The sequence below is a fragment of the Monodelphis domestica genome, chromosome 6 (assembly GCF_027887165.1).
Source record: "Monodelphis domestica isolate mMonDom1 chromosome 6, mMonDom1.pri, whole genome shotgun sequence".
In the NCBI taxonomy this organism is placed as follows: Eukaryota; Metazoa; Chordata; class Mammalia; order Didelphimorphia; family Didelphidae; genus Monodelphis; species Monodelphis domestica.
Window position 1 is genome coordinate 276771438 of NC_077232.1, and position 25671 is coordinate 276797108.

Below are 25671 nucleotides of genomic sequence, written 5' to 3' on the forward strand. Positions count from 1 at the left end.
CTGGTACTGTGCTAAGCACTGAGGATACAAATACATATGAGATACAAAAGGGTTGCTAAGTAGCTCAGGATTCAAACCCAAGTTCATTGATTTTTAAATCCATTATTTACAAAGGAGAGAAATATTCAAATTTAGGGAGAAAGTAGTGTTAATGTAAGATCATTAAAAGTACACATAGGAAATGTTTTGCACCATTGGATGTATATAATCTATATACACAACAATATTAAATTTTTTTTTGTTTAAAGGTAATTGAAAAAATATTTTTAGTTACATATAAAAGAAAACTATTCAATCTCAGACTGTATGGTACTTGAACTTTCTAAAGCAATTCTATCCAACTTCATGAATCTTTCTCTCTTTCTGGGGATATAAAGCTTCCTGGTAGTCTCCAGGAATAGTATGTTCTTCAGTGTTCCACACTAACTCAAAAACCTTGGAGCCAAGGAGTCCAATGAGCCGGTTTCAAGAAACAACTGGAATTCTGGAGGAGGTCCATAAGGAGATCTTCTATACTCTTTTATCAAATAAACACTCCCTCCTTTCCTCAACTTTTCCTACTTCCATAGCCCCCAAATAAGATACTTTAGGGAATTCATGGAGCTGCAAATGTTAACAGCAGTAACAGTTACAATATCCTAGTGGTGGATCCCTGTAGGGGGCAATAAAGGAAAGACCTTCAGTCCAGGTTCTTTGTCTAATTAACCATGTGACCCCGAGACATTTCTCTGGATCTTTTAGTTCATAATCTGTAAAATGACAGAATTGGAATAAATCTTTTCCAAGGTCCCTTCTACCTCTAAAATCATGTGACTGTGTCTCTTCAATATCTATAGTATTACTGACATTCAATAGAGGCTAAACTATATAGCTATTAATATTTACTAACTTTAAATTATGCACAAAGTTCAATACCCAAAATATGCCAGATACAATCCCTCTTCCATCTTGGAGCTTTAGCTCACTTCTTTTTAATTTTTTTTAAATTTTTTTATTTTTTAAAAACCCTTACCTTCCATCTTGGAGTCAATACTGAGTATTGGCTCCAAGGCAGAAGAGTGGTAAGGGCTAGGCAATGGGGGTTAAGTGACTTGCCCAGGGTCACACAGCTGGAAAGTGTCTGAGGCCAGATTTGAACCTAGGACCTCCCATCTCTAGGGCTGGCTCTCAATCCACTGAGCAACCCAGCTGCCCCCTTTAGCTCACTTCTTGAAGAGCCATTATTCCCTCCCTTAGATGGGGATACCACCAGTGATCACATTTTTAGAAATCTTATCCCATGCACCAACTTTTTGCCTCCTGAAATATGACCCTTGTAGAAGAAAAAAAAGTGCAGCAGTTCAAAATCTCCATGAGGACATCCCTGGGACAAATGAATCCAATGTGTAAGTCAGCAATAACCTGTCCAAAAAACATATTTGAGGACCAAGAATAACTAAAATGGCTCCAGTGGCAGAGTAAAGGATGAAGAAACTGCACTTTTCTGCTTCTAATTTATTAATGACTTTCTTCCACTCCCTTTCTTTCAGGATAGGAAACAACTTTCTTTTAAAAAAATTATTTTTCTACAAATTACATGTAAAAGAAATTTCAACATTATTTTTTTTTAATTTGGGTTCCAAATTCTCTCCCCTCCTCCCTCCCTACTCCCTTCATTGAGAAGGCAAGAAAAAAACTTTCTATTTTGCATTCTTGTCACTTCCTTTTGACACAACTGAATTTAAAAATGAAAAGTCAGGAGTGGTAAAAAATGTTTTTGAAGGAGCAGCTAAGTGGTTCAGTAGATAGAGTACCAGGTCCAGAGATCCTGGAGTTCAAATCTGGGGGTACCGGGTTAAAATCTGGCCTCAAGACATTTTCTAGCTGTGTAACCCTGGGCAAGTCACTCAATCTCAATGCCTTGCAACCTTCTTCAGCCTTGCAACTGATACTTATTATCAATTCTAGGACAGAAGGTTAGAGTTTAAAAAAGAAAAATTTTTAAAGGGAAAATGTTTCCCCAAAATGGCTAAAGAGATGTCCTCTGCCACCTTACACCTAGCAGACTAGCCAATATGGCAGCAAAGGAAAGTGATAAATGTTGGAGGGGATGTGGCAAAATTGGGACACTTATACACTGCTGGTGGAGTTGTGAATTGGTCCATCTATTTTGGAGGACAATTTGGAACTATGTGCAAAGGGCTTTAAAAGAATGCCTATCCTTTAACCCAGCCATACCATTGCTGAGTTTGTACCCTAAAGAGATAAAAGACTTGTATGAAAATATTTATAGCTGCATTTTGTGGTGGCAAAAAACTGGAAAATGGGGAAGGGCTGAACAAATTGTGGTATCTGATGGTGATGGAAATATTATTGGGCTGAAAGGAATAATAAACTGAAGGATTTCCATGTGAACTGGAACGACCTCCAGGAATTGATACAGAGCAAAAGGCGCAGAACCAGGAGAACATTTTACACAGAGACTGATACACTGTGGCACAATCGAATGTAATGGACTTCTCTACTAGCAGCAATGCAATGACACAGGACAATTCTGAGGGACTGATGAGAAAGAATGCTATCCATATTCTAAGAAAGAACCGTGGGAGTAGAAACACAGAAAAAAACATGTGATTGATCATGTAGTTGAATATGAACATGATTAGGGTTTTTATGTTAAAAGATCATTCCATTGTAAATATTAATAACATGGAAATAGGTTTTGAACAATGATACATGTTTATACATGAAATAGTGAAATTGCTTGTCAGCTCAGGGATTGGGGTGGTGGTGGTGGTGGATCATGATTCATGTGACCATGGAAAAATATCCTGGAGAGATGTCTTCTGGGTCTAACATCACTATTCTCCTAAAAAAAGACATAAAAACTCAGAAAAAGGATGACAGCAAAGAATAAGAAGCAGCTTGGATTGGTACCAAACCTCTATATGAGTGAAGAATCGAGTTTGTTTCCCAAAAATTTTAGCTACTAAAAAGATCAAGAATAGATTACAGCTACCAAGATAAAGATTTCCAGAATGATACAACCTTACTTATATAATTTAGTGTCCTATTTTTCTACCCAAGAAAAGTCCTAGACAAGCCTATCAAATGGTGTAACTCCAAGGGAGTATTGGAGGCTCCATTCTCCCCTTTCCCTGCTCTTTTCCTGCTGTCTCCTTCCTCCTCTTCCTTCTTCCTTTCACTTGCCCAGATGGCCAGTATCCTATCCTTGACCTTCCCCTCTGCCTGTGGAAAACTTAACAATCCTTCAAGATCCAGTTTATGTTTTATTTCTGTATGATTGAAAATCTGTTACCCTAAAAAAGATCTACATATCCCAAGAGTCCACTGACTTCCTGTCATTAGGTACTTCCTGTAGACAGAGGATAAAGGGCATGGGCTTTGGAGGGTCACTCGCTCTGATGTAGAAACAGCATTGATGGTGGTGAGTGGGGTTCACAAAAAAATGGCTAACCAGGGTCTTTATCTTCTTTATTCCTTGATTTCTAATGATCATTAATAAATCTCTTAAAATATAACATTATTATTGAGATTTAATTTTAACTTTTACATTTCCTATATGAAACTGATTTTTCTCTCAGATAGATCTGTGATATTTGATCTTTCCTTCCCAAATCTGAGTTTTGACAATATTTTTTCTCTCTTCTTACCTTGTTCAGCTACTTTGTAGGAATTATTTATTTGTATATGTGATACTCTGATAAAGTCTTTAAGGGAAAGGATTATATTTTATTTATCTTTATTTCTCTGTGAGCTTATTCTAATAAGCTAAGTTAAAGCTGTAAAATTGAATATTTTCTCTAAAAAAGAACAAAAATCATTCCAAAGAAGTTATAATCACTAATTTCCTCATAATGCACCTGCTATCTTATAATGCCATTATAACCAAACCAGTGTCATATAAGAAGGCAGGAGAGGTGCCCTTGAAGATCAAATTTAAGATGAAAAAATTAAGGATTTGGCAGGGAATTTTAATAATCATGATCCTCAAAGTGAAGTTATAAAGGACAAAGTCTCCAAGTGTTAAAGGTCACCCTCAACAGTCAGATTCAGAGAAAATTCTGATTCTCATCAACATGCAGAGCAGAAATGATAGGTCCTTGAGTTTGTGATGGGCATGTACTCAAGATCTGGGGAAAGCAGATTTCAAAGTCTTGAGGGAAAATGGGTAGGATCCTATGGAGCAAAATGCTTCTGAGGAAGTAAACCCAAAGGAGGGAAAGGCAATGCTCAAGAATGAATTACCAAAGACACAAAGGGAAAAGATTCCAAGGAGGAGGGAAAATGTAATAAAAGTTTTATTCAGGATTTATTTTATTTGAGATGATGAGAACTGCCAACAAAGAGAAAGTAAAGCTGTTTATTTCCTATTTAGCTTCTGCTTTCTCTGCAAAGAATACACTGGAAATGATATAACTGAAAAAGACTAAAAGGGAGCTGATACTTGAGATAAGTAAGGAGACAGCAATAGAGAATCTAGTTGCTCTTAATGAATTATTATATCCTCAGAGCCTGAAAGAAATGGCAGTTATGCCTGTTGAACCACTGTAAAAGATGTTGGGAAAAATAGAAACCAAGAAAGATACCACAAGGTTAGAGAAGGGCAGATGTCTTGATTTTTTGTAACTGAAGTCAGTGAGCTTGACTTTGGTTCTCAGAAGAATTCTAGAAAGGATCACTAAAGAGATGGTTAGTAAATATCTAGAATGGGAAATGGTATTACAAAGATTCCTAATTGCTATCAAAGAAGTCATAACAGATTAGCTTAAATTCTTTTTTTGACAACATTATTAAACCAGTAAACAAGGAGATGAGGGACTACTGAGGACAGTTACCCTAGATTTTAGTAAAGTTTCTGATAAAGTATCTTATGTTATTCTTTAAAAAACAAACAAAAACAACAACAACAAAAAACCTTCTTACTTTCCATCTTAGAATAAATACTGTGTATTAGTTCCAAGGCAGAAGAGCAGTAAGACAGCCATTGGAAGATAAGTGACTTGCCCACGGTCACACAGTTTAGGAAATTCCTGAGGCCAATTTTGAATCCAAGACCTCTCATCTCTAGATCTGGCTCTCTAGCCACTGAGCAACTTAGTTGCCCCCTTCATGCTATTCTTATGGAGAAGATGGAGAGATAAAAATTAGATAATACAAAAACAGCAGATGGATGAAGAATTGGTTGACTCACATAAGCTGGACTGATAGTAATTGTCAATGGTTCAGTCAACATGGTAGGATGACTCTAATGGAGTATCTTTGAGATCAGAACTTGGCTCTGGGCTGTTTAACATTTTTAACAATGACTGGGATAAACCTAGTAGATGGTATGCTCATCACATTTATAGATGATGAAGGGGGGAAACAGATAACCCAGTGGAATAATAGCATCCAAAAGGATAATTGTAGGTTAAGAGTATTGGACTCAATCTACTAAGAACCACTATAGTAAACTTAACCATAAAAGTCTGCAGTTGGGTATATAAAAATCAACTTCACAAGAATAGAACAAAAGAGGAATGACTAGACAGCAGTTGTTTTTTAAAGTATCTGGGGATTTTAATGGACTTGAGGCTCAACGAATCGTGCGGGCTTCATTAAAAAGAACATGGCTTCCAGGAAGTTGATTATTAAATCCATACATACTCTCCCTCCTCAGACCTCATATGGTTTTGAGGACTATAGTTTAAGAAAGAGTAACTGGAAATCGTCCAGAGAAAGGCCCTTGAAGATAGTGAAAGCCCTATTCTATGATCCATTAGGGTTAAATGAACAGGGTATGAGAAAGACTAGAGAAGAAGGGGTATGAGAACAAGAAAGATATCTCCAAATATCGGAAGGATTATCATGTGGCTAAGGGACACACAACTTGATCTATCTGGCCAGAGAAATAGAGGAAGCTGGAGTTAATGTGTACAATTTGTGGAGGCTGATTTAGGATTAACATTCAGAAAAAAATTCTCTAACAATTGGCACTGCCAAAAAGAAATATATGTTTCCATGAGGGTGCAGGCTCTCTGTCCTTGGAAATTTTCCAGTATCCCTTTTGAGTGTGTTTAAAGATTCATTTTGCTTATGAGTTGGACTGAATGACCATTTGCAATTCTCAAATTTTGAAATTCTGTGATTATGAAAAAGGGGCCAGTTTATGTCCCCAATGTCATTTTAAGTATATAAAAACATTTTCCTTAGGCTATTACTACGTCCACTTGTTCAAATATGAAATATTTTATTATGAGAATGAGTGGAGATTTAAGATGATTCAAAGTTTAACTTCCAAATAATTCCAAAACCATGTAGAAAAAGATTGTTACCTTTTTATTGCACAAACTATGATTACCATAAATTCAAACCTAAAGTAAGTCTATAGAAATATAAATATTAAAGGTATTCATGACTATGACAAAAGGTTGCCTATTTATTAGCACCCCCTTTTCTCTGACCTTTAAAAAATGTATTTATTTGTTTGTTACATTTATATATCCAGTTAACTTCCTCCCTTCCCTCAATTAGAGAAGGCATCATCTGATAAAAAGATATTTGTATATATAAAACTATGCCTGGTTTATTTCTGTTGATCGATTTTCTCTGGAGATAGACATACAGAAGTCATTCTTCAAACTACATTTCTATTGCTTTACGCAATGTTCTCTTGCTTCAGTTTCTTTCACTCTTCATAATTTCAAATAAATCTTTCCAAAATTAACCTTTGGTTATGATGCAGTAGTATTCCATCACAACACATGCCACAACTTGTTTGGCCATTATATATGCCACCTTATATATTTTAAGTAGAAATATCCAATATACCAGAGATTAATGACCAAGTTCAGAAACAAAACATCTACATCCTAGAATGCACAGTGATTGAAAGAAAATATAGGAATATAGAATAATATAAATAATAAACTAGATTTTTTTAAAATGGAGATGACAGATCAGTTTGATATTAGAAAAAATATAAATATAATAAGCAATCTTAATAGCAAAATTAAATTTTAGGATTATATCAACAGATGAAAAAAGGCTTTTGACAAAGTTCAACACTGATTATGTTGAAAAAAAATTTTTTAAACTTTTTTTAATATGTAATTATTACCCATTATAAAATCAAGAGCCAGCATTATTTGTAACAGGGAAACTCAAAAGGCTTTTCCAATAAGATCAATGGTAAAAGAAAAGATTTCCTTTATCATCACTATTATTTTATATAAAACTAGAAATGCTAGCTAGAGCAGTAAGTCAAGAAAAATAAATTAAAAGACCAAATGTAAGCAAATGTAAGCAAAAAACAAATGATCAATATTTGCACATCAGATGGTCTACTTAGAGAATCTTGGAGAATAAAATAAAATAAAAATTTAACTAAAACAATAACTTCGGCAAAGTAGCAGAGATAAACTGGACCCAGACTTTTTTTTTTACAGATTATCAATAAGATCCCACAGGAAGAGAGAGATAATCCATTCAAAATAACTACAGAATGTTTAAAACAATTGAGAATCAATCTACACTGACAGTAGTAGGAACTATATGAATAAAACTATAAAACACTTTTTATAGAAGGAGACAAGCTAAGAGATAAAAATGCAAGATTCAGAGGCAGAAGATGATCAAATAGCTGAGTGTTCTATAAACACAAAGATATAACTTTTAGATGAAGCACTATGAATAATTTAGATGAAATTTTGCAAAAACTGCTGGGAGACCAAACTAGAAAACAAGCTGGCAGAAATGAAGTTAAGAACAAGATTTTGCACTATGTACCACAATAATCTCCAACTGTGTACATGAAGAGAAGATAACACCATTTTGATTACATAAACTTGAAAAGTTTTTGCACAAACAAAAACAATATAGCTAAAATTAGAAAAGCAACTGTCAGTTGGTTTGTAGCAAATTTTTCTGGTAAAAGCCTGATATACAAAATATTTAGGGAACTGATATAAATATAAAGGAGCAATTTTTCAATGAATCAGTTCTCAAAAGATATGAACAATGAGTCTTCCGGTCACAGGAAAAAAGAAAATTATCAACAATATGAAAAATGAAGAGAAATATACTTGGACTCAAATTTTGTATCTAAGTCTAGCCTTTTCTTCAGGAATGCTTGAAAATCTATTTTATTATATACCCAGATTTTCCTTTGAAAATATATAGTCAGTTTTGATAAGATAGGTGATTCTTGGTTATAAACTTCTGGAATATCATATTCTAAGTCTTGTGGTCCTTCAATGTGGAAGCTGCCGGATCTGGTGTAATCCTGACTGGGGCTCCTTGATATCTGAATTGTTTCTTTTTGGCTGCTCACAGTATTTTCTCCTTGGTCTGAAAGCTCTTGAACTTGGCTATAACATTTCTGGGAGTTGTCATTTGGGGATTTATTGAAGAAGGTGATCTGTGAGTTCTTTCAATGCCTATTTTGTCCTTTGTTCAAGAATATCAGGGCACTTTGTCTAGGCTTTTTTTTTTTTTGGTCATGACTTTCAGGTAGTCCAATAATTCTCAAATTGTTTCTCCTGGATCTATTTTCCAGGTCAGTTTTTTTTTTCAATAAGATATTTCATATTTTCTCCTATGTTTTCATTTTTTAAAATTTCGTTTTATTATTTCTTGATGTCTCATGAAATCATTAGCTTATACTTGCCCAATTCTAATTTTTTTCTTCCATGATCTTCATTGGATTTGTGCCTCTTTTTTCATTTGACCAATTTTGCTTTTTAAGCTGTTATTTTCCTTTTGCATTACTTTCATTTCTTTTTCCCATTTCCCCTCCCCATTTTTCTTCATTTGTCTTATTTGATTTTTTAATTCCTTTATGAGTTCTTCCAAAGCTTGTGACCAATTTCCATTTTGGGGGGAGAGATTTTGCATGTGTTTGCTTGTTTCTCACCATCTCCTGTTGCTTCAAATTTTTGCTCTTTTTCCCCATAGAAATTTTTGAAGGTGAAGAGTTGTGGGTTTTTTGTTGTTGTTTGTTCGTTTGCTGCCATTTGCTCGTTTCCTGCCCATGGATTGGGAAATCTGCAAGTTGTTGATCATTTCTGTCTTAGCTTCTGACTTGCAGGGTTTTGCCCTGGGGCTCTCTTTGTTTCTGCTAAGAGTGCTCAGTGCTATGGAGCTCTGAATCTCATTGCCAGGGCCTGGGACTTCCAGGAGTGTGTCTGTGGTGCTCTTTTGTTGCTGTAGCCTGCATCCCAGGATCCTGAAGTTGCCTAGGTCCTGGTCCTGTGTCTGGCCCCAGGTGGGGGCAGGGGCAGTTGGACTGTGCTGTTCCTTGTATAGTTTTGCTTCTAGTTCCCCCTTGTATCATGGAAATCCACTTTCTGCTCACCTTTCATGTTGTGTTCAGTGAGAGAGTTCCCTCACTCATCCTGCCTTGACTCCTGCCTTTTTGAGACACCTTTTAAAGATCAGTTTGGAAGAATATTCAAAGTAGCTTCAGGTTTTCATTGCTGCTACTCTGCCAGCTTGACTCAACCCCGAGAAACACAAATTAAAAGGACTCTGAACTTTCTCTCCTACTCATTAAATGGGCAGATTAACAAAAAAAAAGGAAAATTATAGATGTTGGAATGAATATGAAAGAACAAGCACAGTAACACTATTGTTAGAACTAAGGATGGACCTGGCCATTTTGGAAATTGATTTGGAATTATACCCCAAAAGTCACTAATGCACACATACTAGTTGTCCTAGTAATACCTCTATTGAGCATGTACACCAAAGAGAGAAAAGACAGAAAGGACCAAGATGTACCAAAATATTAATAGCCTTTTTTGTTATACCAAAAGACAGGAATTTAAAGGGAGGAGGGTTATCCATTAATGGAAGGATGGCTTAACAAAATGTTTTAATGTATTGAAATATGTTATTGTACTATAAGCAATGATAAACGAGACAGATTCAAAGAAACCTGGGAAGACTTGCATGAACTGATGCAAAGTAAAAGGAACAGTCAAGAGAATAACACAGATAATGACTATATTGTAAAAAAAAAAAAAGGAAGAAAATTACTTGCCTAAAGAGTAATCAAGTAGGAAGCATTCTACCTACCTCTTAAAAGAAAGGTGAGGGTCTAGAGGTACAAAATGAGACCTTCATTTTCCATTATAGCCAAAAAAAAAATGGATTTATTTTACAAGACTTTATTGTCTTTTATAAGGGAGGGGTACCTTTTAGGGGGAGGGAAGATTTGTGGAGAGTGATAGTGTAAAAATGGAGATTTGAACCCTGAACTTCAATCCCCAGAAGTCCTTGCTCTAGTTCCCAAGATGCCTTCTAATCTCACTGAGATCCTCACTTGGGCGAGATCAAAATTTCTATTTAACTGGCTGTAAAGCCTACTGAGCTCTCTTCCTACTTCCACTTCCAAGCAGACACGTCTCTCATGATGTAAGTGAAACTGAATGGGCCTTTCGGCCCTCCTAGGCATGTGCTTTTAACTGCTACAATAGTGATATGAAATTAGAGAGAATCAATGAAGCATTTTTGAAAATGATTAAGATAAAAGGAGGTTTAGTGGGAAACAAATAAGCAGAATAGGTTTTCACACTAATGTACTTAATTTAATATATACTTTTTAAAAGTGACCAAAAACTAAGTTTTTGTAATGAGAACTGTAGTTTTTAAAACACTTTTTGTTCTTTGTACATCAAGTTCAGAATAATAATAAATTAAATGGGTATCATGAGTCTGAATGTCAGAAAATTATATTTGGAAACTAGACTAAAAATATCACCACTTCCCTACCCCATTTACATGATTGGGGTAGAAGAGGATGCAAAATGACTCAGTACAAATGGGGCCTTTGGAAATTAACATCAAAGTAATTTCCGATTTATGACAAATGTACCACTAGTGAGTAAAGTGCCCATAAAAAAGGGAACAGGGGGCAATGAGCAAAGTATAATTCCACCAATGAAGTCATTCATCTACTTACTACATAAATAATCTACTCAAGATTCACACACAGTATAACGTGGTCCCTTTCTTAAGAGGTTTATATCTTAGTGGGGACATAAGACATCCACCCAAAATTCTACTCAACATTAAAATCAAGCAATTAGACTTATTTCCTAAAGTGACCAGGGAAAAAGCAAAAGAACCCATATGCTATAAAATATTTATAGCAGCTCTTTTTGTAGTGGCAGAGAGCTGGAATTTGAAGGGATGCCTCTCAACTGGGAATGGCTAAACAAGATGTGGTATATAATTATGATGGAATACTACTATTGTAAGAAAGGACAAACAGATTAATTTTGGAAAAACATGGGAAGATTTACATGAAATTATAAAGAGTATAATGAGCATAACTAAAAGAACATTATAAAAAGCAACAGAAATATTGTTTGAAGGATGACTTGCATACCAGAGAAAGAACTGATAAATAAAAATAAGACATAATTTAACATATACATATATCTTTTTGTCAAATGATGCCTTCTCTGATGGGGGAAAGGAGTTAATCAGATATTTTAATGTAACAAACAAATTAATTAATTTTTTAAAAAGACTAGTAGGTGCCATTCACTTTAGGGCACTACTCACAAGGAATATAATGAGGGTCACTTGCAGGTACTTTTTAATAAAAGTTCCACTCCAAAGGGAGACCAGAATTTTAAATGCAAAAAAAGATGCCATCTTTATACTTTGTTTAAGGTACCCAAAATGGATCTGAACAGGTCAACTGATAAATTTAACATTGTTAAATAAGTAGACTCAAAAGTTATAGCTGTAAGTTCTATGGAAAGAGATCTTACTCTGGGCTTGCCAGCAGAGGATTTCATGGAGGAAATGAGAATTGATCTGGATCAAGTATCAGTTTTTTTACTTGGTAGACAAGATGTGGGGTAAGGTTAGAGAGAAAAAACATAAGCAAACATTCAAAGATAACCTCTTGACAGTGCAGACTCCTCAGTTTCTTCCTGGGGTAGAAAGAGTAGCCTAGTTTTGATATGGGACAGAGTTCATTTTAAGTCCATCCTGGGAACACAGAACAGTAAAATGGGGGTGGGGTGGGGTGGGGGGAACTATCTAGCTTAGGCAAATAACACATGCTGGGAAAGATCAGGCCTGGAGGCTTCCCAAGGGAAATAATTCTTTCCAGCAGCTGGAGAGCCCTAATACACTGCCACGTCCACAGAGACATGCAAGGAGCCATTTCCCAAAGAGTTTCTTTCCAAATGCTTTCCCATGGCCTCATTCCTAGGACAAAAAAACTTTCCTCCCTAAGTAACCAGAAGCGGAAGTAGACTCCCTTTTTAGATTCACCTTTCAATGTCTACCATCTTTATATCTATGGTGCCTTGAATATAGTCAGCAAAGAAGGTCTTTGTGAGGTAGGACTTGTTAGTAAAATTCCATTGAAGTTCTACTAAAAATGAGCCTAAATTTTCAAATGTAAGGAGATGTCAAATGAATTTCTGTTCAATTGACTTTCTCTTTTAATTCAAGAAAGAACTTTATCAAGTAGGTCCTTGATAAGAAAGAAATTTTATAATAAGGATGACTCTAAACAGAGAGGAGGGTGCCTCATATCTCATGTGGATGCCTAGTTTAGCTAGGTTGGTTGATGCAGAGAAGCTGCATCATATATATGATGTGTGTGTGTATAGTGTGTGTATAGTGGTGATTTATAGAGGTTGGCTAGTCAGAGACCTGGGAATTCTAGGTTAAAAATAAAGCACTGAAAGAAAGGGCAGCAAGGTGGTTCAGTAGATTAAAAGTCAGGCCTAGAGATGGGAGGTCCGGGTTCAAATGTGATCTCAGACACTTCCTATCTGTGCAACCCTAGGCAAGTCACTTAAGCCCAATTGCCTAGCCCTCGCCATTTCACTGCCTCGCAACCAATACAAAGTATTGATTCTAAGAAACAAGTTAAGAGTAACACACCACCCTCCCTCCTACTCAGACTTGAGCTCTCATCACTAACAGACAGAATTTTCTTCTCAGGTCTTAAACTTCCAACTGTGAATAAGTACATTATTAAGTTCCTTTAAAACTAAAATGAGGGAAGTTTTATTTTTGGATCTGCCTCCTTTTTCTTTTCCCACATGTATCTTTCCTGGGTTGAATTCTGTCCATGGGAAATTTTTGTCTAATAGTAAAATCCAGAAAAAGTTTTCTATTGTAGTCAAGAGTCCTATCCATCCTGCTTAAGGTATCTTCTTATCAATTCTATTAGCTATTCCTCCAAACACTGATATAATGGGAAAGGGGACTGCCTAAAGAGGCCTCAATCCTAAAAGTATTTGTAGATATCCTCTTTCTGGTTTCAATCCAAGCAACCATGTGGAAATTTTGGGAACCCAGTTTCTAGTCAAGATCAATTCAGGGGCTGGTACTTTGTGATGATGAAAGTCTCCTAACTGACTGAACAACTGGAAGAATGAATGACTCAGGAAGCAGTGAGTTAGTACTAAGTGGGAATACCAAAAAGTAACAACCGGTCCATCTCTCATTCTCTTTCTCTAGGTTTGGTGAAAGAATAATTAAAAAAAGGGGAAGTGCTAAGTAACTTTAAGAGGTTGACAGATCCAAAGATCCCACTGGAGGTCTTTCTAGCAACCAATTAGAGAGGAAGTACCTGTAGACAGATCTGGAAAAATTGGTATCTCAGGACAGTGGCAGCTTCAGTGATTGTGGCCCTTTCTGAGAGACAAATACAAGCTATGGCCTCAAGAAGGTTGGAGCCCAACAAAGAGCTATGTGAATTAAGGAGAACTTTGAGAAGATTCCACAAAGGGAAAAAAGTTCTTGGTCAAGAGCAACCCCTTTATCACAGCCATTCTTTATATATATGCCTTACAACTTTTGTAATTTAAGTTTGAGTGCACATCTCCCAAAGATCTTGTACATGTAAAGGCAGCATATACCCTAGTTTGGTGGGAATGTCTTGTACCAATTATTCTTGCTATAGCTTCTCGGTAAATTTCTTTTGTGAAAGCTGAGAGTTCAATTCACTTGTCAATAATAGGGAGAATGCCAAAGGATTCTTAGGAGATACTCTTTGGGGTTTCCTTAATAGAACTAGTAATAGTCAGCTGCCTTCTAGAGACCCAACCTGCCAGTTCAAATGCAAGTTGAAGAAATTGCTATAGTCATTACCTGACTTAAAAAAGTCAGAAAAAATAAAGGGAAAAAGTTGTCACCATTAAATAAAATGTTTCATATACAGTAAAATGTTTTTTTTTTTCCTAGATCCTACATAGGCTATTTCTTCTTGGCAGATACAAATGTAAGGAATGCTGATGAGTCTCAGCTCAGATATGACAAAATGGTGGGTTTTAAAAGATAGTGGCTATTTTTGTGGGCAAGTCAAAAAGCATTTGCTAAGTACTTACTATGTGCCCTTATTGCTCATTTTCAGTTGGGTCTGATTCTTCATGACTCCATTTGGGGTTTTCTTGGCAAAGATATAGGAATGATTTGCCATTTTCTTCTCCAGTTCATTTTAGATGAGGAAACAGGTGAATGAAACCAGTTGAGTTGCTCAGGGTCACACAACTAGTAAATGTCTTAAGTCTAGATTAGAACTCAGGAAAAGGAGTCTTCCTGACTCTAGGCTCACCTTCTATCCACTATGCCACCTAGCTACTATAGTAGGCACTGTGATAAACTGAGAATACAATCCAGAAAGTTCGTTTGGGCCCTCAAAGAGCTTACATTCTAATGGGAGGAAACAATATATAAAATGGAGCTGAAAGGAAGAGCTGCCCAGGAGTAAAGCCCAGAAAAAAGGGAGGAATGGAGAGAGGCAGGGTGGAAGAGAGTGAGGGAGGAAGGAAGGCAGGCAGGAAGACAGGAAGGTAGGAAGGTAGGAAGGCAGAAAGGCAGAAGGCAGTAGCTAGGCAGGAAGAAATAAGGCTGGCCTGGGCCCTTCCTCAAAATGGAATTTCTAGGAGGAAATCACCAATTGAAAGATGAATACACAGAGTTAAAGGAATCTCACAAGCTAAGGACCATATACGAATTCCTTTTAGAATTGCTTGATGTCTGTGGAAATATGTGAAAGCAGTATGCAAGTGGAAAATAAAAGACACTATTTGAAAAAGTGAAAAAAAAAACAACAGTAGATGTAATTACATAGAACATAAAGCCACCATCCTAATGACAATTAGTGTTATTTGTGTATTATGTCTGATGACTCTATGAGAAAACTATTTTAGACATCTAAAGACTATTTGGGGGGCAGGTAGGTGGTTCAGTGGATAGAGTCTGGCATGAAGAGTGAATCAAACTCTCTTTGTTTATCAATTAGTGACTTTTAAGTTAGTCAAGCAGGAAACTTAAATATCTCTACTTAGTATCTTACCAGTCACTAAGCATCAGAGTTCACAAGTCACTTGCTAGAGTGAGTGACAACTCCAGAGGCCACTGTTCCCACCCTGGGCAGTGCTAGGCAAATTGAAAGACTGCAATTGGTTTCCGTAAAGTGGGGAAGGACCAGGAAGTGATATGGAAAAAGGACTATAAAAAGTCCTGAACTTCTTGTCCAAGGGACTTCTCTTTGAGGCTTCTCCTTTGGAGATTCTGCTCCTTAGAATCTTTTTCTTTGGAAGACTGTTGACTTCAACTTGGAGCTTTAGGTCTTTCAACTGGAGTTTTTGGTTTCAGGACTTCAACTTTTGGCTTTGGAGCTTCTTGGAGTCAGACCTTTCTTGTTGAGTTCATTGCTGCCTCAGTGGGCTCAGCTCGTGAGGGTTTTTCTGCATTGGGACCTTGCCTGGATCCTGCCCAGCTTGCTGGTGAGTGACTAGGATTCCCATGTGGAGACTGGAACTCTGTCAGGGAGTGAGCTTCATTTCACCGGATCAGCATTTATGGTAGGCTAGGCAGTCTCCTTACTTCTTTCCCTTCCACAGTTCCCATCTTTTACTAATATTCCAATTAAACAAAATTGTTAAAAGCTGCTAATAGTTTTCCTAACTTAAGGGATAATAATCAGCTACCAACTCTTATTTAGTCAAAATCCCAATTTACATGTCTAGAGATGGGAGGTCCTGGATTCAAATCTGACCTCATATACTTCCTAGCAGTATGATACTGGGAAAGTCACAACCCCCATTGCCTAGTTCTTATCACTCCTCTGCCCTGGAACCAACACAGGATTGATTCTAAAATGGAAGGTAAAAGGTTGTTGTTTTTTTTTTAAGACTTTTAATGTATTCAAAACACAAAATCACAAAGTTTAGGGAAATCTCAAACATTTAATCATTTGAGAAATAGCCTTCTCTTTCTCCTGAATCAGTCAACAATCAACAAACATTTCTTAAGTGCTAAATACTGGGAATGCAAAGAGGAAAAAAAAAGTCCTTGCCCTCAGGAAGCCTACATTCTAATGAGGGAGCCAACATGGACATTAATTGTGAATGTACAAAATATATACAAGATAATGGAAATTAATCTCATAGGAAAGATACCAGAACACACTAAAATCAAGGCAATGCAATAGCCCCCAATTTTTTTCTAGTTTAATAAACTTAATGTACTTCTAACATAACAATCAACTATTCATGCCTGCATAAAATGCTCTCTTGCCCTTGGATTTTAGTGTTAAATGCCAAGTTTCTTTCATTAACACAGATAATAGAAAAGCTCAAAGTCAAATGTTAGTTCTGGTTGGAAGAACTTGCCTTCCTATCCAGATCAGGTTTCTGGTGCTATAGATTGGATTACATAACCCTTGACCTCTCTCCTGATTATCTACTTGGAAAGATACCTTTTCTTTTTCACATTTCATCTCAGCTCTGATTGTTTCAGGACTTTATCCCAATCAGGACTGATAGAATGTCGGATAGGTCTTAATGGGATATGGGGGGGTGGGGTATTGTTTAGCAGGGAGTTTTTTGTGAATTTTGAATCAAAAACAAAAAAATAAAAATCTCACAGTGCTTTTGGATAAGCTAGAAATTGGGTGTTTAGAACAGCTTAAGGTCAGAGACCTTATTTTTTTCTAAGCTGAAATTATCGAGAAAATGAATAATATAACAGCTAATCAGGCCCAATGAAAAAGGCAACAAGCAATTAACTAGAAATGCAAGAACTGGGCAGCTAGATGACTCAGGGCCTGGAATCAGGTAGACTGTTCAAATCTGGCCTCAGATACTTACTGGTTGTGTGACCCTGGGCAAGTTACTTAACCACATTTGCCTCAGTTTCCTTAGCTATAAAATTATCTGGAGAAGGAAATGGCAAACTACTCCAGTGTCTTTGCCAAGAAAAGCCCAAATGGGGTCACAAGGAATTAACCATGCTTGAAATAATTTAATACAAACACATTCATCCACCCCTGCACCCCAACTAATAAGTGGAAAGGGAATATATAGTGCCAGGCACTGTGCTAAGTGCTTTTACAAAAATTATCTCACATAATCCTCACAAGAACTTTGAGCCCTAGTTGCTATCCACTGATATTTTATAGTTGAGAAAACTGAAACAGAGGTTAAGTGATTTAACAAAGCTAGTAAGTGTTTGAGGTTAGATCTTCCTAACTTCAGGCTCAGTGCTCTACCCATTGTATACCCATTGCACTTACCAACTACCTCTAAAGTCCTCAGCCCTAAAGGTACACTGGCTCTGGAGGACCTGCATTCAAATCCTACCTCTGCTAATCACTTAAACTCCCTAGGCCTCAGTTTCTTCCACTAGAAAATGAAGGCATTAACCTAGAACTATGATGGCGAAGCTATGGCATGCATGCCAAGGATGACACTCAGAGACCTCTCTCTATGGGCACACACACCTTCTCTGGTAGTTAGTTACTAGAAAGGCAGAGACACTCTAGTGGAGTTGCTCCTCTCCCCCCTTGCTACTTTGCCTCCCTGCCCCTTTGCACTTTCTCCCTCCCCTGAGCAAAATGCTCAAAATACTCCCCACCAACCTGGTGGTAAGGGAAGGGGGAGGGTGGGCAAGGCACGTGGTCTCCAAAAGGTTCTAAAAGGTTTACAATCACTGACCTAGAATGACCTTCAAGTCCCTCCTTGATTCTTGATCTAGAATCCCAGGGTAACCCTGCTAATCAATTAAATTCATGTCAATTGAGCAAATGTTTTTTAGGAGACCACATGCAAGTCACTGCACTATGTACTGGGAAAGAGCCAAGCAATAAAAGCATAAGCCTATAGACCCAAATTCCAAGGTCTTATTTTAAATTTTAAATTGTCTTTTTTAAAAACTCTTAACTTCCATCTTAGAATCAAAACTAAGTATTATTTCCAAGACAGAAGAGCACTAAGGGCTAGGTAACTGGGATGTTAATTAACCAGGTTCACTAAGCCTCAGTCTGAGGTCAAATTTGAACCCAGACCTCCATATCTCTAGGCCTGGCTTTCAATCCACCAAGTCACCTAGCTAGCCCTTTTTCTTTGTTTTTGTCAGCAGTCATTACTCCTCTGATGCTTTTAACCTTCTATATCCTATATTTGCAAAGTTGACTTTAAAAAATTAACCTATTACTTGGATATTAAGTGCTACCTTATTAGATCTTTTTGGATTCAGATTCCATTGTCTAATTTGCTAGATATCTCTCTCAGTTTTTATGTCACCTGTATATTTGACAAACGGGACATCTATACTTTCATTAAAGACATAAAATGATATAATAATTGAGTAGAATAAGACCAAGCAAAGATCCTTGGGAGCACTCCATTTTTCTCAGACTAACAGTTGAAGGCAAAAGGAAAGGTGGACTGCATGGAATGAGATGGATAGATAGTGTCCTGAAAATAATGAATATGAACTTGAAAAGACTTCCAGATAGTGGAGGTCAGAAGTGGCTAGCATGCTATGGTCCATGGGTCACAAAAGGACATGGCTGACCAACTAAACAACAATATTCTTTGGACCCCTAGTCACTCAGCTAGATCTATTGTAATTTCACTTTATCCACTAAGAAATCATGAGATCTGTCATATGACTTGCTAAAATCTATGCAATTATGTTCATCTACTGTGTTTTCCTAATCTCAACCTAATAGTCCTGCCAAGAGAGAGAGAGAGAGAGAGAGAGAGAGAGAGAGAGAGAGAGAGAAATGTTAAAAGTATGCTAGCTTCTAAGTCATCATATCTCCTGTAGTTTATAATCTAGTTGGGATTGGGGATGAGATAGCTGCATCATTGATGAAAGATGACAGATGTACCAACAGGATTTAGCAATGCAAAGTATGTAAAAACAAGTTTGAGGTCAAAAGGAAGGAAAGATTTCTGAAAGGAAGAAGCATCCATTTTACTCAGGAAAGGGTCGGGGATTTAAGGGGTAAAAGCTAGGATTTGAAGCCAGGGTCTTTGCCTTCAAATCAAGATTTCTTTTCATCACCCATTGCAGCTGCAACCAATTCAGTTGTAGCTTTATCACAACTTGGTAATTTGGAATAAATAATCAAACAATTGGCAATCACTAGATTAGCTAAGCTTTATAAGAGCTGGCACCCATATTCTTTGTATCCTCTATACTACCAAACACTGGGTATTATACACAGTAGGAATTCAATGAATCAAAACTGGAGCACACAGATGGTAAAAATCAACAAACCAATTATTTCAACCATTCAACCAACTATGCCACAATCCTCCCCCACCCCTTCCCCTTTCTTTTCTTTCTTCTTTTTTGTCTAGACACTGCCATATGGAAAAAACAAAATCTGGCCTGGAGAAAAGGGTCAGAATCTATGGTCTTCCCAGTGAAAGGAAGTATTTGTTTCTCAGCAATAAAAGATGTAGGAATAAATTGCAATTTAATATTAGAAAGTCTGGAGTTACTATAGCTATATATAATCACTTATAACAATTTTTGAGCTCTACTTAAAATGTTTTATTTATGTAGGATATCACATGAAAGGATAAATGTCTTATGTCTGAACATTTTTTGATAAATCAATTAGAATTTTTCTTTATTTGGGCTTTTGGTGGTGATGGAAGTTTAATCGTATTTTCCTGAATTTTTTTCCTTTTGATCCAACTTATCCAAGAACAAAATTTAGAAAGCAATATTATGAAAACTTATCACATGTAGAAGTAGGTAAACTTTAGTGAAAACTCATTTGTCTGCCCAAGAATTTCCTCCATTCCATTATGCAGTCCTCAACAGGGTTAAGTAAGAACAGAGACTGATAATGCTTACGATTCAGGATACTCAGTGTTCCCTAGAATTGGGGGGACCAGCATTCTGAGGTATCACACACCATGAGAATACATTTCACACTATAAACAGCAACCTAGGATCACTCCAAAGGTGAACCTAGTGTGCTACACTACTACATTGAAGAAGTCATTTAACAAGGCTCTTCCAGTGTTGTCAAGTATTATATTCTTAAATCTCATTAGGTAGGAGTAATTTAATTTTACTTCACAGAGATGACTCCAGTTTGTTGCTAGTTTCAACCCCACCCTATAATACAATACCTTTAAATATTCCACTACTCAGTGATATACAGAAGAAAAACAAGACCACTATAAAAAAGAAAAAACTGTGAAAGTCACATCTGGATGACAGACAGGATGTTCATACTGTAATTTGCCACATCCCTACAACTTGAGTTTTGCACACAGTTCTCAGGAAATAGATAGTTATAAAATTCTAGAAAAGTCTTCTCAGTCCCTCAGCCCTAGTTTCCTAGGAAGGTGGGGTAAAAATAATTGTAATAACAACAAGACTCATCAAGAAGCAAAACTATTCATTTCTCTCTTTTTCATATGAAGCAGGTCTAGTTCAGTCAGTGAATTTTGTGTCCAGGAAATAAGAGTGGGGAGAAGAGGAAGGCAAAAGGTAGGAATTAAAGGAAGGCAGGAGAAAGATTGGTATTACATTAAAACTCCTAACAAAATCAACATCATGATGAAGTTGAATTACTAAGGATGAATAATGATCCTGAGGATAAATAGCTAACATTTATATAGTACTTTCTGCTTTGCAAATATTATCTCATTTGTTCTTCAAAGCAACCCTGAATTGTGTAGAGTGCTATTACTATCCCCCATTTTATAGCAGGGTAAATGAAGTTGGCTGTCAATTTGAAGTGAAGGATTTGGTCCAACATATACATCCAGAGTTGCACTTAGCTGGTGACTGAACAATTTTGACAGTATGGACCTGTTCTGAAAGCACTATGGCTGCCGACTCCTCCCCCCCCCCCCCCCCCCCCCCCCCCCCGCCCCCCAATCACAACCAGCTGGGCAGTCCTCTTTTGGTGTTTCCTTCTGGGAGGACAGTGTTGTGTTTAGATTGGTGAGGAAGACCCATCCTCTTCCTCCTTTACTTGCCCACCATTCAGAGATTGGGCCTCCTGGAGCCAGTATGACAGTGAATCTAACCCTATAGTTAGAAATAAAAGGAGAGAGGAGGTGGCATGGATAGAAGGATACTAGGCCAAGTTGGCCCCATCTTTTCCTCAACATCTGTGCCAGCTCCACGGCAGCTGAATTTGATCAAAGACAGGGCGCCTAACACAGTGCCTTCCTTACACAGACCACTTATAGATGTCTGTAGAATTGAATGAAAAAAACAAGAACAACTCCTTCCCTTTCCTTTTTCCTCTCCTAAAAAGAAAATGCCGTCTCAACAGTGACCAAGAAGAGCTAGGTTCCTAGGGAATAAATGAACCTCACCCTTAAAAATAGCCCAGTATTGTCCCTGGGCACTAATGAGTCATTTGCACGGGGGATGCCTGCCAAAAGGAATTCTTTCCGGCCCAGGAGCTGAGAAACGTAAGCCTCCGTGGCCAGGCTGGGAAAACCCACCGACCCCTCCTGGGGCGGGCACTGGATGGAGCCTCCAGGCCACCGGCGGGCTCCCAGGGCATCGGGCTCACTGGTGAGCACAACCCACCAAGAGGCCTGCCTCCCTCCGTCTCAGATTCTCCTCCCTTCCTCTTCCTCCTCCGTCCCACACCCACCCCCTATCGCCCCCAAATGTAATCAGCCCCGCATTGAGCAGCCAGCACACAGGCAGTAAAGGGATCGTTTTCAAACTTTTGGGAGGGGAGGGGAGCGGGGGCGGGAGAGGCCGGGAGCTGGGGCTTTCCGGGGCCGGCCCAGCCACAGCAGCGGGTCTGATCGGCGGGATCCATTTCAGCCCACAGGCGAAAGCCACGTCCGGGTTCTTCTCGGTTAGAAATGAATTGAAATAAACACACCTCTTTTTCTTCCTACCTCGATAGGAAAGCCTTTCCCCCATGTAACATGCCCGACAGGGAGGGAGAGAGGGAGAGGGAGGGAGGGAGAGAGAGGGAGCGAGGGAGAGAGAGGGAGCGAGGGAGGGAGAGAGAGAGAGAGAGAGAGAGAGAGAGAGAGAGAGAGAGAGAGAGAGAGAGAGAGAGAGAGAGAGAGAGAGAGAGAGAGAGAGAGAGAGAGAGAGAGAGAGAGAGAGATTTGGGGGGGTCAAGGTAGGAGGAAAGGGGAAACACATCTAGGCTTTATTCATACTGTCACAAGGGGGGAAGGAGGGCGCGGAGACTGCTGCAAAAAAAAAAAAAAAACCTCACCTGCCCCCACATTTTGCATACACTCAGTCTCACACACACGTGAAAGAGGAGCTTTGGAACCAAGACACTGTTGCACAGCATGATAGTTAAGCCATTAGGATCCCTTCCACGCACCTCCACACTTGCCACCAGCCTAAATTCATTTCTCTCTCTCTCCTATGCTCCAATGCTCTCAGCCCTGAAGCCCTCTCCGTCCTCCCCTTTCTCTTCTCCTGGTCCTCCTCCCTCAGATCCTCTAAAACCAGGGGGCTCCGGGCAGGAAGGATGGGGGATGGGGCCGGGGGGGCGCGAGCAGGGGCGCGGCACTCACGTTGGGTCTCCCCACCGCCACAGCCATCGCCGCGGCAGCGCTTTGGGCTGTGGATGCCCTCGAACACTGGCTCCCAGTCTCTGCTCGCGACGCTTGGTGCCCCGGGTCCGGGCTCTCTGCACTCAGCGGCTCCAGCTCTGGATCCAGCTCCCGCTCACATTCAGACGCTTCTACTCCCCCACGCCGCTGCCCCGCCCGCTTTATTAGAGCAACATGGCCACCCGACTGGAAGGGACCATTCGCTTCTCCTCGAAGGGGTGTCAGTGTGTGTCTGGGCAGAAGCTCCGGGAGGCAGGCGGAGGGCGGGGGGAAATGGGGGAGGAGGCGGCTTGTAGTCACTGTGCAGGCGACGGTGGGTCTGGGGCTCGCTCTCCTCGCCCACCCCGGCCATCTCGTTTCGGCACAGCTGACGCCCCCATCCGTGCCGCTACTACCTCTCTCCAAAGCCAGCCGCCGGCCCCCAGCTCCCAGCTCTGGTGCAACAGGACGCCGGCCTGCAAGAGTGTGCACTCACTGGTCGCCCTCCCCCGGGCTCCATCTGATGCTCGGATCCGGGAGAAACCGGTCCTCTCTCCTGCGTTGGTCTCCTGGTCCCGAGTTCGGCCCCGCGAGCCTCTCCAGGGCAAAAAAGCGATCAAGACTGAGGGAGGATGGTGGGCCGGTAGGGGGGAAATGCCTAGGGAGAGCGTCTTTCACGAAGCTAGGCCAGGGCAGAAACGCCTGGTGCCGTGGGAGCCCGTGGGACCGCGAAGTAGGGGAAAGGAGCGGTACTTGGGCACAGGTGGCAGGCTCGCCCCCAAAAGGACCACGGGCAGTGCTTCTCCCTTCTCTCCCTCCATCACCCAGGCGGGGGACTGGAGAGTGCCAGAGGAGTTTCTCTCCCCCAGCAACTCGGAGCTGTCATCAATCTCCCAGGAACATAGAGTGGGGATGGTAGAATCTCAAATGAAATGGCCGAGAGCTGCCATCTCCAATGAGAGGGGGACAGGGAAATTCTGACACTGGAGACTGATTTTTAAAGTGGCTCTTGGTTCTTGGAGAGGAAGAAAGGGATTAGAGAAGACCCCTCAGTGTAATATTAATAAAAGAGAGCTAGTTAGAGCATCGTTGGAACTTTGGGTAGTGTTATAAGGAGTTGGTTTGAGTGTCTCTATATTTGTGTATGTGTCTTTGGTATGAAAGCAGTGACCTGTGTTGTGATGGGGTAGGGGAGCATGTAGAATTGAGTGATTATGGAGTCTGGCCATCTATGAATATGGGATTGGGAGACACTTCCAGGGCAAGTGAATTGATTATTTAATTTCTGCACATGGCAAATAGTCTTGCTGATTGAATTGGAGGAAGAGGGCATCCTAAGGCCCAGGCAGAGGGATCGGCTTGGATTTGAGTTGGGTCTCAGCCCTGCTGTTTCTCTTAATCTCCAACCCTGCTGTTGGTTGGTGGTAAAGGGGGAGGAGGCACATTGCCATGTGCCATCATATAGATAAATCCTCTTCAGCAGAGAATTGAGTAGGTTGGATGTTTGAGTAGTGTCTGAGGAAATGTGCAATGCCTGTGGGTAGCAGCCCTGGGATTCCACTGTCAGGAAGTCCCAGAGATTGTATCCTCTGTGGCAAAGTGGTATATTCTATATAAAAAATAAAGGTAAGTGACCTTTTCTAGGAGTGAGAGGGTAGTTTCTAAGATTTTTTGCTAGAGAAATTTGGGATTTGTTTCTCTAGTTCTGGTCTTTGGATCTTCTCTTCCAGACCAAAGTTTTCCATTGCTCAAAGCCTCAGTAGGGGCCTTGATTCCAAAAGTGTTCCCTACCCTCCACCACCCTGGACATTGTTGAGTCTGGAGATATCCTTATCAACACTTAAAGCTTTAAAGTGGCTAACAGTGAAAGGAGTCTTAGCAGTTTCCCTATACCTGAAAATTATCCAGACAGACTTAGTCAAACATCAATAGCTCCACTCAAATTTATGCTCTGTAGACCTGGACTTATTGTCTTCTTATGGGCTTTTTTGGTTATATATTTTTTATCTGCAACCATCATTACAACATTTATCTGTTGTCAAATGCTGAATGACCTATTTATTCCATTGGATTAGTGAGCTTCCCTCTGTTAGAGTCATAGAATTTTAGGAATCGAAAGGAACCCTTCCTCAAAGATAGAAGCAGTGTTAATATAGAACTTAGTGTCTCCTACACTTTCCCCCAGATTCTTAATATTCATGTTAGGCTAGTCACTTATCCTTCCTCTCTGATATCCTCACTTTCCTTATCTATAAAGTAAGGGTAATAATAGCACTTACCTTCATGGAGTGGGTGTGGGAATTAAAAGAGTTAATATATATGTAAAGTGCTTTGCCAACCAGCTATTTTCTTGGGCATCTAGCTGTAGTTTCCTGTAACTGGAAGCTTATTAATGATCACTACCAACAGCTTTTTTCATTTCTGGACAATTCTAATTATTAAGAAGTCCTTTCTTTTATTAAACTGAAATCTGTCTTCCTGTAACCTCCACACACTGGTCCCTGGTTCTACTTTTTGTGGAGACCCCAAACTAGTCCAAGGTCCACATAACAACTCTTGAAATATATGAAAATTTCCCTCCAATCCATCCTAAATCTTCTCTGCTCAAGCTAAACATCTCCATTTTCCTCAACCAGTCCTCTCATGACCAGGTGTCCATATCTCTTATCATCCTGGTCACCCTCTGCTGGATTTTGTTAACATCAACCATAAAATGTACCTAGGTGGGACATGATACTGCAGGTATGTTCTGACTAGCCCATAGTACATTGACATTATCTTCCTTAATCTGGACACTACATTTTCATATAGCAAACTAAGGACATATTCTTTTGAAAGCCACACCTCCCTGCTGGCTAAC

General features: G+C 39.2%; 1 protein-coding gene across 2 annotated transcripts in view; it reads right to left on the minus strand.

Moving 5' to 3' along the window:
* SEPTIN11 (septin 11) overlaps positions 1-23803 on the minus strand; it is a 147705-nt gene extending 123902 nt beyond the window's left edge. For both annotated transcript variants that reach the window (XM_007495792.3, XM_007495791.2), the window contains exon 1: positions 22794-23803. In XM_007495792.3, coding sequence (XP_007495854.1) covers positions 22794-22820 — 27 coding nt within the window. In that variant the 5' untranslated portion in view covers positions 22821-23803. The remainder of the gene's footprint in view (positions 1-22793) is intronic.
* Positions 23804-25671: the final 1868 nt, after the last annotated feature.